General features: G+C 48.2%; 1 protein-coding gene across 1 annotated transcript; it reads left to right on the forward strand.

The window, feature by feature from the left end:
- The first annotated feature begins 86 nt into the window (after positions 1–86).
- Trim41 (tripartite motif containing 41) lies at positions 87–12232 on the forward strand. The gene is made up of 6 exons (XM_041676307.1): positions 87–1610; positions 5708–5803; positions 9311–9541; positions 10020–10042; positions 10253–10380; positions 10671–12232. The coding sequence occupies exons 1-6, from the start codon at positions 804–806 to the stop codon at positions 11270–11272; spliced, it is 1887 nt and encodes a 628-aa protein (XP_041532241.1). The 5' UTR covers positions 87–803; the 3' UTR covers positions 11273–12232.
- The last annotated feature ends 271 nt before the right edge of the window (positions 12233–12503 follow it).

The following is a 12503-nucleotide window of genomic DNA, read 5'->3' on the forward strand; positions in this document are numbered from 1 at the left end:
GACCTCAAACCAGCACTAGGTCTACAGGGGCCGGAAGTAGTTGACGCTGAGCGGCCCGCCCCTCCGCTTCCGGCGCTGGCTTTGGGAGTCCCTTCTGCAGTCGTCCGTGCCTGGTCGGTAGGATGGCGCTAGGCCGCTGCGGTTGTAGCACGGAGAGCAGGGTGCTGCTCCACGTCCTCGCTGCCCTCCGCCATCTGTCCCCGCTGGCGGGACATGGGGGCTTCTTCCGCTTTGTACGCGTTCCCCGCGGCCAGTCATCACAGAGATGTGGGCCTCCGTCGTCCTAGCCCTCCAGTCCTGTGCCCTCGTCTCGGCTAGAGCGTCTCCTCCTCGTTTCCGGTTGCCCCGGAGTCCGGGGCGGGGTGCGGGAGAAGTGGGCGTGTGTAGCACAACCTCGGAGGGAACGCGTGAGTCTAGGTCGTGTGGAGACGCCGGAAGCGTCGGGAGGGAGGCCGGAAACTGGGGGGCGGGGCCAGGAAGTGAGGAGGGGCGGGGGGTTTATGAGGAGGCCCGGGGAGCGTTGGGGCCGATTTGCACTCAGGTCCACCTGAGGTACTTGTAGGTGGCGCTCACCTCTGTCCCCTCTCCTCTCGGAGACACGACTGTGGTCTAGGGGTAGGGGCGTGTGTGTGGTGGGGTGGGCTGGTCGGGAGGACATTCTTTCGGCCTCGCCGCAGGCAAGCTGTGGAGAAGCAGGACTTGGGGTGGGGACGGGTGTCCCGGGCTCCTGAGGAGGACGACCCCCCCCCGACCCCCCCCCAGCCCCCCCACCGCACTTCTACCCTGGCTGACTGGACACTAAGATGGCTGCCGTTGCCATGACACCCAACCCTGTGCAGACCCTTCAGGAGGAGGCGGTGTGCGCCATCTGCCTCGATTACTTCACGGACCCCGTGTCCATCGGCTGCGGGCACAACTTCTGCCGCGTGTGTGTAACCCAGTTGTGGGGCGGGGAGGACGAGGAGGACAGGGATGAGCTGGATCGGGAGGAGGAGGAGGAGGTCGGAGAGGAGGAAGAAGTGGAGGCTGTGGGAGCAGGCGGGGGCTGGGACACCCCCATGCGGGATGAAGATTATGAGGGTGACATGGAGGAGGAGGCCGAGGAGGAAGAGGAGGGAGTGTTCTGGAGTAGTGGCATAGGCGGGTCCAACTGGGACAACATGGACTACGTGTGGGAGGAGGAGGAGGAGGAGGAAGATCTGGACTATTACTTGGGAGATGTGGAGGACCTGAGGGGGGAAGATGAGGACGAGGAGGAGGAAGTGCTGGAGGAAGACGAGGAAGAAGAGCTAGACCCAATCACCCAACTGCCGCCACCTCCAGCCCCTCGGAGGTGCTTCACTTGTCCCCAGTGTCGAAAAAGTTTTCCTCGGCGGAGCTTCCGCCCCAACCTGCAGTTGGCCAACATGGTCCAGGTGATTCGCCAGATGCATCCATCCCCTGGGCGCGGGAGTCGTGTGAACGAGCAAGGCATCTGCCCGAGACACCAAGAAGCCCTGAAGCTCTTCTGCGAGGTGGACGAAGAAGCCATCTGTGTGGTGTGCCGAGAATCCAGGAGCCACAAACAGCACAGTGTGGTGCCACTGGAGGAGGTGGTGCAGGAGTACAAGGTGGGTGCAGCGGGCGAGGGTTGAGTGAGGGTAGGGAAGTGGGGAAAGGGAACAGGAGTTCTCCTAACAGGACCTCGTGTGCTGGAGGAAGGAGTCACCCCGTCCAAGGGCTGACTTCCTAGGTGGATGCATGAGAAGGATCCTGTATCTTCCTCAGTGTCTTCAGGATAGGGGTGCCAGTGACAAGGGGTCTTACTTCCTTCTGGATGGATCTTAAGTCTTACCCGTGACAGAGTCACTTCCAGATGGAAAGAAATGGGGGCCAAAAGAAGAGGGGAGTCTGAAGCTAGTGTCAGATCCACATGCACCCCACTTGTCTCCTACTGGATTCTGCACCCAGTCTCATGTATTAACCAGGAAAGAGAGACTTTTAGAGCAAAAAATTCTTGCTCAAGTTTCAGAGTGTCTTTGAGCTTTAACTACCACAGGAATGTTAGTTAATATTTATAGGGCACTTTACATATAGTCAGTACTGCGCTGGCCACTTTTTCTGGATTATCATTCATAATTCAAAGTCACCCTGGGAGTTTGATGTTTGACATTCTCGTTTTATTGATTGGGAAACAGGTTTACATTCTGAACATGGATGTTTATATACAGCTTTAGTGATAGACTTGAATATGAACAGACTCCCCTTGGGGCATCTTGGTAACACTACTTGGATATTTCTGTTTGACTTTTCTGACTTGACTGTTCTTGACTAATTCTTGTTTGGTTAGCTGTTTTGTTTTTTATTTCCTTAATTCTTTGGACATATGAACCGGGCATTTGTCTAAGAAGCAGTCAGTGCAAATAGAACTACCTCCCAACTGGAAGCCTTGGAGCTAGAAGGAGAGGGTAGCATGTGCATGGCTGCCCAGAGCTTGCTTTGTGACTTGTGTTTCTAGGCCTCCTGATTCAGTCAGTAGCTTCATTTGGGTGATCATCATCCTTGACTGGAGAGTCTAAGGCTTCACAGATGATTGTCAGTTACTAAAGAGATTTCGAAAGTACAGTAGGCCTAACTGCAAGTTCTGAATCAGAGTATCTGGAGAAAATTCAATCCAAGATGGGCGTGGTAGTGCCTTTTACCCCAACACTTGTGCGAGGAGGCAGGAGATCAGTTCAAGGTCATCCCTGACTACTTTTTGAGGTAGAGGCCAGCCCGAGTTACTGGACACCCTTGTTTGTTTGTTTGGATGTTTTCTAGATAGGGTTTCTCTGTGTACACAGTCCAGGCTGTCCTGGCTGTCACTTTGAGGACCAGGCTGGCCTCAAACTGATAGACATCCGCCTGTCTCCGCCTCCTAAGTGCTGGGATTAAAAGTGTACACCATCACCGGGTTTGTTTTTCAAGATAGGGTTTCTCTGTGTAGCTTGGAAGCCTGTCCTGGAACTCCGCCTGTAAAACCAGGCTGGCCTTGAACTCACAGAAATTCACCCACCTCTCCCAAGCGCTGGGATTAAAGGTGTGAGCCTCCACCGCCTGGCTTGTTTGTTTGTTTTGTTTTGTTTTTTTAAATTATTTGTTTTTGGGGGATAGGGTCTCTCTCTATCCCTTGCTGTCCTGGAACTCACTATGTAGACTAGGCTGGTCTCGAACTCACTGAGCTGCCTATGTGCAGGCAAGCCACCAATCCTGGCTCTTTTGTGTGTGAGTGTAAGCACATGCAAAGGTCTCAGGACAATTTTGGGAATTGGTTTCTACCTCCACATTGTGGGTAGAATGGATTGAACAAATCAGGTTTAGCCACAAGCCTTTACTGGCTAAACTATCTTGCCTGCTCAGAGAGCTTTTTCAAAAAAAAAAAAAAAAAAAAAAGAAGAAGAAAAGGGCCAGGTATGATGGCACACACCTTTAATCCTAGCATTCTGGAGGCTGAAGCTCTCGGATCTCTGAGAGTTTGGGGCCAGCCTGATCTACTCAGCAAGTACTGTGTCAGCCATACTCCATAGTGAGACCCTTATTTCAAACAAACAAACAAAAAAAAACCCTCTAATATTGTATTTGAATTCATGCTTGCAATTTATTTGTCAATTTATACAAATACTAAAGGGTAAACTAAAACTTTGTAAATTCTGAATTGATGGAGTAGAAATGACTGATTCTACTGTGGAGAAAATGCAATAATATCAAAGGGCATAATTTTGTGTATTGTAATGGAATGACTGATTTATTACTCCTGTGGTACTTCCTACAACCAGTTGTGTAACAATTGCCTTTTGTACTCAGGGTCAGTTATCTTTAAGTTCATGGGTCATTATCAGGATGTCACTGGCAGCTTACCGCCATAGTTAGTAAGTGCTGGATAATGTTTACTGATCTTTTGCCCAAACTTTGCTAAGTTTGCTATCTGTGAGGTTGACATTATTCCCATTTTAAACTGAGGAAACTGGAAGCATGACTTGCCTCAAATCACCTAGATGCAGTTTTGGTTCTGGTAGAGCTAGGCTCAAGGTCTATTCCTGTATTTCCCCCTAATGAAAAGGAGGGAGCAAGTCATCAGGAGAAGACATAAAAGAAGGAAAGAGCAAAAGGCACAGTTTATCATATCCATCCTAGTTGGAAAAGGAAAAAGACATGGCTATAAATCCTTGGAATGGAAAGCCCATGTATCTGATTGGTGTTAGAATTGTAACTAAAAGAAGAAAGGGCTTTTGTTTTTCATGTGATAGCAATAGAATGGAAAACAAGGCAGACCGAACATAGAAACTAAGCAAAGTGACAATCCCCGCACTAGGGAGTTAGAAGTAGGAGGGTCAGAAGTTCAAGGTCATCTTCAAATGTATAAGTTAAGTTCCAGACTAACTTGGGCAGACCCTGCCTCAGGAGAGAAAAGTGAGGGTGAAGGACCCTGTAATGTCTGGAAAACACATGTGTAAAATTGCTTATGCTCTGGGACGTGGTTCTCAGCCCGTGAGTCATGATACTTTAGGGGAGCAAACCATCCTCTCACAGGGGTCATATATCAGGTATACTGCATGTCAGATATTTACATTATGATTCATACCAGTAGCAAAATTACAATTTAAAGTAGCAGTGAAAATAATTCTATGGTTGTGGTCACCAAAGCATGAGAACTGTATTAAAGGGTCGCAGCATTGGGAAAATTTAGAAGCACTGCTCTAGGTAATTTAGATGGTTTTTTTTCTTTTTTTTTTTTTGGTTTTTCGAGACAGGGTTTCTCTGTGGCTTTGGAGCCTGTCCTGGAACTAGCTCTGTAGACCAGGCTGGTCTCGAACTCACAGAGATCCGCCTGCCTCTGCCTCCCGAGTGCTGGGATTAAAGGCGTGCGCCACCACCGCCCGGCTAGATGGTTTTTTTTCCCCTGGGTTTTTGAGACAGGGTTTCTCTGTGTTCCTGGCTGCCTTGGAACTCGCTTTGTAGACCAGGCTGGCTTTGAACTCAATGAAGATCTGGCTGCCTCTGCCTCCCAAGTGCTGGGATTAAAGGCATGTGTCACCGCTGCCTGGCTAGTATAGACTCTTTTTAAGTTTCATAGGTAGAGTCAGTCATGTTCAGGAAGCTGGGTTGTAAAGGTAGAATACCTTGGACTAAGTAGAGCATGGCAATCCCAGGTCAAGGATTGAATGAAGTCACAACTTTTGAGGGGGTGGACAGGATGAAATGATCATAGAAATATAGGGTTTATATTTTGAAAGTGGCAGAGAACCACTTTAAGCCTGATCTATATATCGAATTCCAGGACAGCCAAGGCTACGCAGAGAAACACTATGTTGAAAATAAAAAACAAACTATTAGCATAGGCACAAAACTCTCCAGAAAAATGTTTAGATTTGTCGACGTTGAAGATGACTTATCAAGTGGGAAAGACCAAAAGCAGGAATATTCCTGTGGATGGACTTCATGTGGTGAGGAGCTTAAGCCATGTGTATGTCATCTGTAGAGAACAGAGTTCTGTAGCCTCTCAAGAAGGCACACAGGCTTCTGCATCATGAATGCATGGGTCATCTGGGAGAAGGTGTGGAAGGAAGGGCTTATTTGACAACAATGGAAATATCAGGCATCGAGTCTCCGCTGTAGGGAGGCTTGGAAAGAGGCTCTGCAGGTGCTTCTCATCATCCCCCTAACTAATGTTCCTTTCCTGCTCCTTTAGGCCAAGCTACAAGGTCATGTGGAACCACTTCGGAAGCACCTCGAGGCTGTGCAGAAGATGAAGGCCAAGGAGGAGAGGCGGATGTCAGAGTTGAAGGTGGGTGATGTCTGTGAATGGGCTGACTGATTCTGTTGTCAAGGTAAGGAAGATGAGATTGGAAACTATCACATATAATGACTAGATCCCTGAAGAAAGAATAGCCAGGGCCTGGGAGGTGGGTAGGAAGCATGTTCCTTTTTTGTTTGTAAAATGCAGTGAAAACTGAGGCCTGGCTAGTTGAGACTGGTTGTCTGGTCTAAAGCTACGGAGTACACCCAGCCCTTGACTCCGGATAGCACGGAAAGAAAGTGAGCAAATACAGTAAATGTTGCCAGAAGAGTACCAAGTCCCAGGATACACACACATGGCAGGCAGAGCTGCCCTGAACCTTAAGTTAAGGGGTGCAGATAGCTCCTGACTTCCTTCCCAGTGTTCTCAGCCCTTTCACATTTGCTCACCCTTCTTCAGGAGTCTCACTCCCTCATTTCCTGTCTTCAGAAGGCTAGCAGGTTTTGCTGGAATAGACTGGTACTGTCGCCAAGCTAAGCTTCAGCCATCAAATGAGGATATCCTTTCCCTCTTAACCAAGTCCAGACGTTGCCAGGTCTACAACCTGTAGTAGTGCCACCTGCGCGTTAGGGACTTATTTCTGTGAAATGCCAATCACAATGTGCTATAAGCAGAATCTGAGTTGGGAAATGGGGAATCATCCTGCCTCTGTCCAGCTGCCCAAGCTAATATGTTTAGGGTCCTCTGAGTTAGTTATACAGAATGTATGCTGGGATCTGTGTCTTTGATAATCTTTATTTAGAGTAATTAATGGAAAAAGTGGTTATCATTCAGAATGGTCTAGCCCATGCAAATGGCTTAGGACTAGGCAGTTGGCTGTTGTTATAAACTGCTAAATATAGTTTGTATTCTATGTTATGTACTTCTTCAAGTTCAAATTGGGCATAGAAAAAATGACATCAGTACTTAACATATACAGACTACTTTTTGTTGTTGTTCAAACCAGAGTTTCTCTGTGTAGCGGTGGCTGTCCTGGAACTCACTCTGTAGACCAGGCTGGCCTTAAACTCAGAGATCCGCCTGCCTCTGCCTCCCAAGTGCTGGGATTAAAAGGTGTGCACCACTATGCATGTCTGTACAGACCTTTTTAAAATAAAGTCTTTATTCCTGTGGGACTTGGGGAGCAGAGGCAGGCAGATCGTTTGTGATTTTGAGGCCAGCCTAGTCTACACAGTGAGACCCTGTCTCAATTCCTCCACCACCCAAAAGAGAATAAAGACTTTTTTAGGGGGGTGAAGGGGTGAGACAGGGTTTCCCTACATAGCCTCAGCTGTCCTGGAACTTGCTCTATAGACCAGGTTTGCCTTGAACTCAGAGATCTGCCTGCCTCTGCCTTCCAAACACTGAAATTAAAGGTGTTGTGCCACCACTGCCGGCCATCCTTTAACGTATACAGTATTGTCTTAGTTATTTTTCAATTGCTTTGAAGAAACACAATTATAAAGGCAACTTATAAAATGTTTATTGGTCCTCATGATTCAGGGTGGGGGCGGCTAATGGAATTGTATGGACTTTTGGAATCCAAAAGCCCACCCTCGGTGACACACCTTCAACAGGGCCACAGCTCTTAAAGTCCACTCCAGTGACACATTTCCTTCAACTTTCCATCCTCCAAACATTTTACCAACTGGGGACCAAGTATAGACCAAGTATTCAAATATATGAGCCTATGGGGGTCATTCTCATTCAAGCTACCACAAGTACAATATATCTATTTGGTAGTATTTACATTGTATTGGGTATTACGAGATACTTAAAGTATATGGGAGGGCTGGAGAGATGGCTCAGAGGTTAAGAGCATTGTCTGCTCTTCCAAAGGTCCTGAGTTCAATTCCCAGCAACCACATGGTGGCTCACAACCATCTGTAATGGGATCTGGTGCCCTCTTCTGGCCTGCAGGCATATACACTGACATAATATTGTATAATAAATAAATAAATAAATAAATATTTAAAAAAAAGTATATGGGAGTATATACAGTATATCATACACCATTTTATATAAGGGATTTGCATATCTGCTGATTTCAGTCTCTTGGAACCGAGCCCATGTAATTATCTAGGAACAACTGTACCACTGTTGGCCCCTAAGTGTATAGTATTTTTTATTTGCACCTTTACAGAAGAGTTTGTGAAGGATTTGAGTCACTATTCTCCTATGGCAACTGTGGCTACTGAGTAAGGACTGAATTTTGTAATATATTTCTTTTGTGTTTTGAGACAGGATTTTTTTTACATTATAGCTCAAGCTAGCCTCAAATGTGAGTAATTTGTTTCAGCCTCAAGAGTATTTAGTATTATAGGCATGAACCCTCATGTCCAGCTTCAAGTCTTGTTTGCTGAATTCTCTTATTTGCTAATTTCAAAAAATTATTACTAAGAACCTATCTGTGGTTGGCACTCTGCCAGCTTCTGGTAGCATTGTGGCAAACAAAGGCACGCACAGGTCCTATCTGTGAGAACAAATGGAGAATTTTAAAGATAATACAAAGCTGGGCATGTAGCTTTTATCTTTAAACTGGCAAACTGGAGGGGAGATTTTAATTTTGAGGCCAGCCTGGGCTGCAAAGCAGGACTCTGTCTCAAAACCAGAACAACTTCACTGGCAAAATGACTCAGGGGCTTGCTGAGTTTGATCCCCGGGACTCACATGGTGGGAGGAGAGAACTAACTCTTATAAGTTATCCTCTGACCTCCACACATGTTCCCCCAGTCCATCTCCATTATAACAGTACCTCCAATACATATACTATGGAGAGATACAGAGATGTGGAGTTGGTGCTACGAGATCTGGAGAGGAGAGAAGCTCCTTTGGAACATGTAAACAAGCTTCCATCTGTAAAGTAAATTAGGCAGGGCAGAGAGAGATAAGCATTCCAGAAAGCAGTTGGTGAATTTGGACCATTATGCCAGTTTAGGCTATCACAGTGGTACAATAAGACTGAGATGGCTTGTTTAGACAAAAGGGGGAAATAATGGGGGAACCATTTAAGCCAATCGTCTTTAAGAGGTGATTCTTAGTAAGGCGTGGCTTCGCTGAGCCCCAGGGTAAAATGTGTACACCTCCAGGCGGATGCTCTCTGCACTTTTTCCCTTCCCCGTGGGACATTTCTGTGCTTAGATTTCTTGTTTCCTGTTTCGTGAGTTTTCCCCTTACAATAAATAAAATGTAATTGTTTTATCCTTAAAACTGCAGGTTTCCCTTTCTGTGTGTTCAGTGGTGGCTTCCATTCCCTTTGCATCTCTCCAGTTTTGAATTTTTAAAATTTATTTTAGTGTATGTGTGTTTTGCCTGCATCTGTGCATATGTATCCTTGTGCATGACCGGTGACCACTGAGGTCAAAAGAGAATACTGAATCTCCTAGAACTGGCTACAGATGGTTGTGAGCTGCCATATGGATGCTGGGAATCAAACAGAGGTCCTCTGGAAGAGCAGGCAGTGAGTGCTCTTAACCTCTGAACTATGTCTCCATGCCTACCTTTGTGTCTTTCCAGAGCCAGATGAAATCAGAGTTGGCAGCTGTGGCCTCAGAGTTTGGGCGCCTAACACGGTTTCTGGCTGAAGAGCAGGCAGGACTAGAACGGCGCCTCCGAGAGATGCATGAAGCTCAGCTGGGACGTGCTGGAGCAGCAGCCCACCGCCTTGAAGAGCAGGCTGCCCAGCTCAGCCGCCTGCTAGCTGAAGCCCAAGAACGGAGCCAGCAGGGGGGCCTGCGGCTGCTGCAAGTGAGTAAGCACTGTCCTCCCTCTGCCCTGCTCCACACTCGCCAGCTCCCTTTTTGTCCTTTTAGGCAGTGCTCACCAACCACTGCCCAGAACTGTCTGTTCCTCATTGGGAAGAACCCTGAGTCTTTTCATCTGAAGATGAGACTTTTTTTGAGGCTGGTGACAGTATCGATTGTGATATATGTTCCAGTCATACCTGAAGAAGGCACATTCAGTTGTTAGAGATAGGGGCTTAAAAGCTGACAGTGATAGTTTGAAAAGGTGCAGGGTCAGACTGTGAGAGTTACTGGGGCTTACGGCAGGATGAGATGTGTTAGGTCTGGGGGTACCAGGGTGGTTGAGGAGCACTCACGTTTATGTGATCCTGGAAAGTGTTGCTTTCTCCCTTCCTGTCCAAGTTCAGACCTTTCTCTAGTTGGAGACTGGGAGAGAGCAGTGAACTTGTGCAGCTGACACTTTCTTTCTCTTTCATTCCCAGGACATCAAGGAGACTTTCAATAGGTGTGTTCCCACTCTACCCTTTGCACCCAGTTGTGTTTGGCTCCCCATTCCCGCCTCTCTTGAGACTTCCTTTCTTCCTTCCCTCCCTCCCTCCCTCTTTCCTAGGAGTTAAGTTTCTCCTTCTCAGACCCTGTACTTCTTCCCCCTTAGCTTTTGTTCTTTATTCTGGGAATATCATGTTCCCACCCCCTACCTGGTCCCCTCCTCCAGGTGTGAAGAGATACAGTTGCAGCCCCCAGAGATTTGGTCCCCTGACCCATGCCAACCCCATAGCCACGACTTCCTGACAGACGCCATTGTGAGGAAAATGAGCCGGATGTTTTGTCAGGCTGCAAGAGGTAGGGAGGTCAATAACCTTCCTTTTTACAGACCTGAGAGTTGAGGTCCTGAGGGAAGTTTAGGGAACTGGGATGGAGTAGAACACTGGTGGCTACGCTGAGGGTACAAGTCAAGAGTTGCTTCTGTGGTGGCCCAGCTGTTTTGGAAGGCTGACAGGTAGTAGGAGAATTAGGGTGAAGGTCCCCAGGATGGGGTTGGAGGGGAGGACAGAGGTGGAAAGGATGGCATTGGTGACACGTCTGTGATAAGGTGTTTTAGTTCTGCTGTATTTGTCTTTGCTTTTTCCAAGTTGACTTGACGCTGGACCCTGACACAGCTCACCCAGCCCTTATGTTGTCCCCTGATCGTCGTGGGGTCCGCCTGGCAGAACGTCGGCAGGAGGTTCCTGAACATTCCAAGCGCTTCTCAACTGACTGCTGTGTACTAGGGGCCCAGGGCTTCCGCTCTGGCAGGCACTACTGGGAGGTAGAGGTGGGTGGGCGGCGAGGCTGGGCAGTGGGTGCTGCCCGTGAATCAACCCATCATAAAGAAAAAGTGAGCTCTGGGGGGTCATCTGTTAGTAGTGGGGATGCCAGCTCCTCACGCCACCACCATCGCCGCCGGCGGCTCCACCTGCCTCAGCAGCTCCTGCTCCAGCGGGAAGTATGGTGCGTGGGCACCCACGGCAAACGATACCAGGCACAGAGCTCAACAGAGCAGACACTGCTGAGCCCGTGTGAGAAACCACGGCGCTTTGGCGTGTATCTGGACTATGAGGCTGGGCGCCTGGGATTCTACAATGCAGATACCTTAGCCCACGTGCATACCTTCTCAGCTGCCTTCCTTGGCGAGCGTGTCTTCCCTTTCTTCCGGGTGCTTTCCAAGGGCACCCGCATCAAGCTCTGCCCTTGATCAGCCTGCCACCCGCAGGGGCCCCTCCAGTGACTGGAGGGGCGGGTGGTGGTGGATGTTTGCCCACTCACTGTTTGTGAGCTCAGGCTCCTCCCAGTTTGTTACTGAGTTGCTTCCTGCTCCCCCTTGAACCAGGCTGCTTATCGCTCTAGGAGCCTAAACAACTTCCTAGACTCCTCCCTCCAACTCAGTCTTACCTACTTATCTGACAAGTCTGCATGGGTCCCTGATAATGAGAACAGCTGCCTGATCTTCCCTCCCTGTCTGCCTAGCTCAGTCCAGCTCTGGGTCCCAGTTTGAGTAGGGGAATGAGCAGAGATACTTCATTCCTTAACTTCCCTCTTCCACATCTACTTTTCAACTCCTGTCATTTCTGAGGCTGGAGGGTTTGGGCAGGACCCATCCATTCTAATTCCACGTTTTGGTGCAAGCAAGCTCCAGCTAAGGGATTGGGAAGCTTTTGTGGGGAGGCAGGCTGGATAAAAGGGTAGAGCTGCATATAAAGTCTACTTTTTCTTGGGGAAGTAGGAACTCTTAAGTTTTCCACCCCCAATTTCTACCTCCATAGACTGGCCAGAATTTAGCTTCAGTGAGATCTGGAATGGTCAACTTGACACCACACACCATCATATCACCCAATAAATTATTTTCTCTCAGTCTCAGTTCTTATTTAGGAGCCATGCTCCCCACACCTACCCTCCAGGTCTTCACTGCCAGGATATTTCCCCTCACTGAGCATCAGTTTCTGGCCTTTCCATACCTTTTAGTTCCACTCGGTAAGCCCTGTTGGGGAGCTTGGGACAGTGGTCTGGATCCTTGGGAGAACCTTGGGTATATCTATTTTTCTAGTAACCCCTTGCCTTCTGTCACTTAACAGCTTTTGTCCTCTGCTTTGGCTGAGGTCAAGTCATGTTCTTGGGGGAAGAGGTGGGTCGTGTTGCAGAAAATAAAGTCTTTATTTGCTGCTCTTGTGGAGTCTTTTCTTTATTTTTTTTTTTTTAAATATTTATTTATTATGTATACAATATTCTGTGTGTATGCCTGCTGGCCAGAAGAGGGCACCAGACCTCGTCACAGATGGCTGTGAGCCACCATGTGGTTGCTGGGAATTGAACTCAGGACCTTTGGAAGAGCAGGCAACGCTCTCAACCTCCGAGCCATCTCTCCAGCCCGAGTCTTTTCTTTAGAAGCAGTCTGCATGCTACCAGAAGTGCCTTCCATTGACAGTGCC

The sequence above is a fragment of the Microtus oregoni genome, unplaced genomic scaffold (assembly GCF_018167655.1).
Source record: "Microtus oregoni isolate MIOR12 unplaced genomic scaffold, Mior012 000027F_ref0000203, whole genome shotgun sequence".
Lineage (NCBI taxonomy): Eukaryota > Metazoa > Chordata > Mammalia > Rodentia > Cricetidae > Microtus > Microtus oregoni.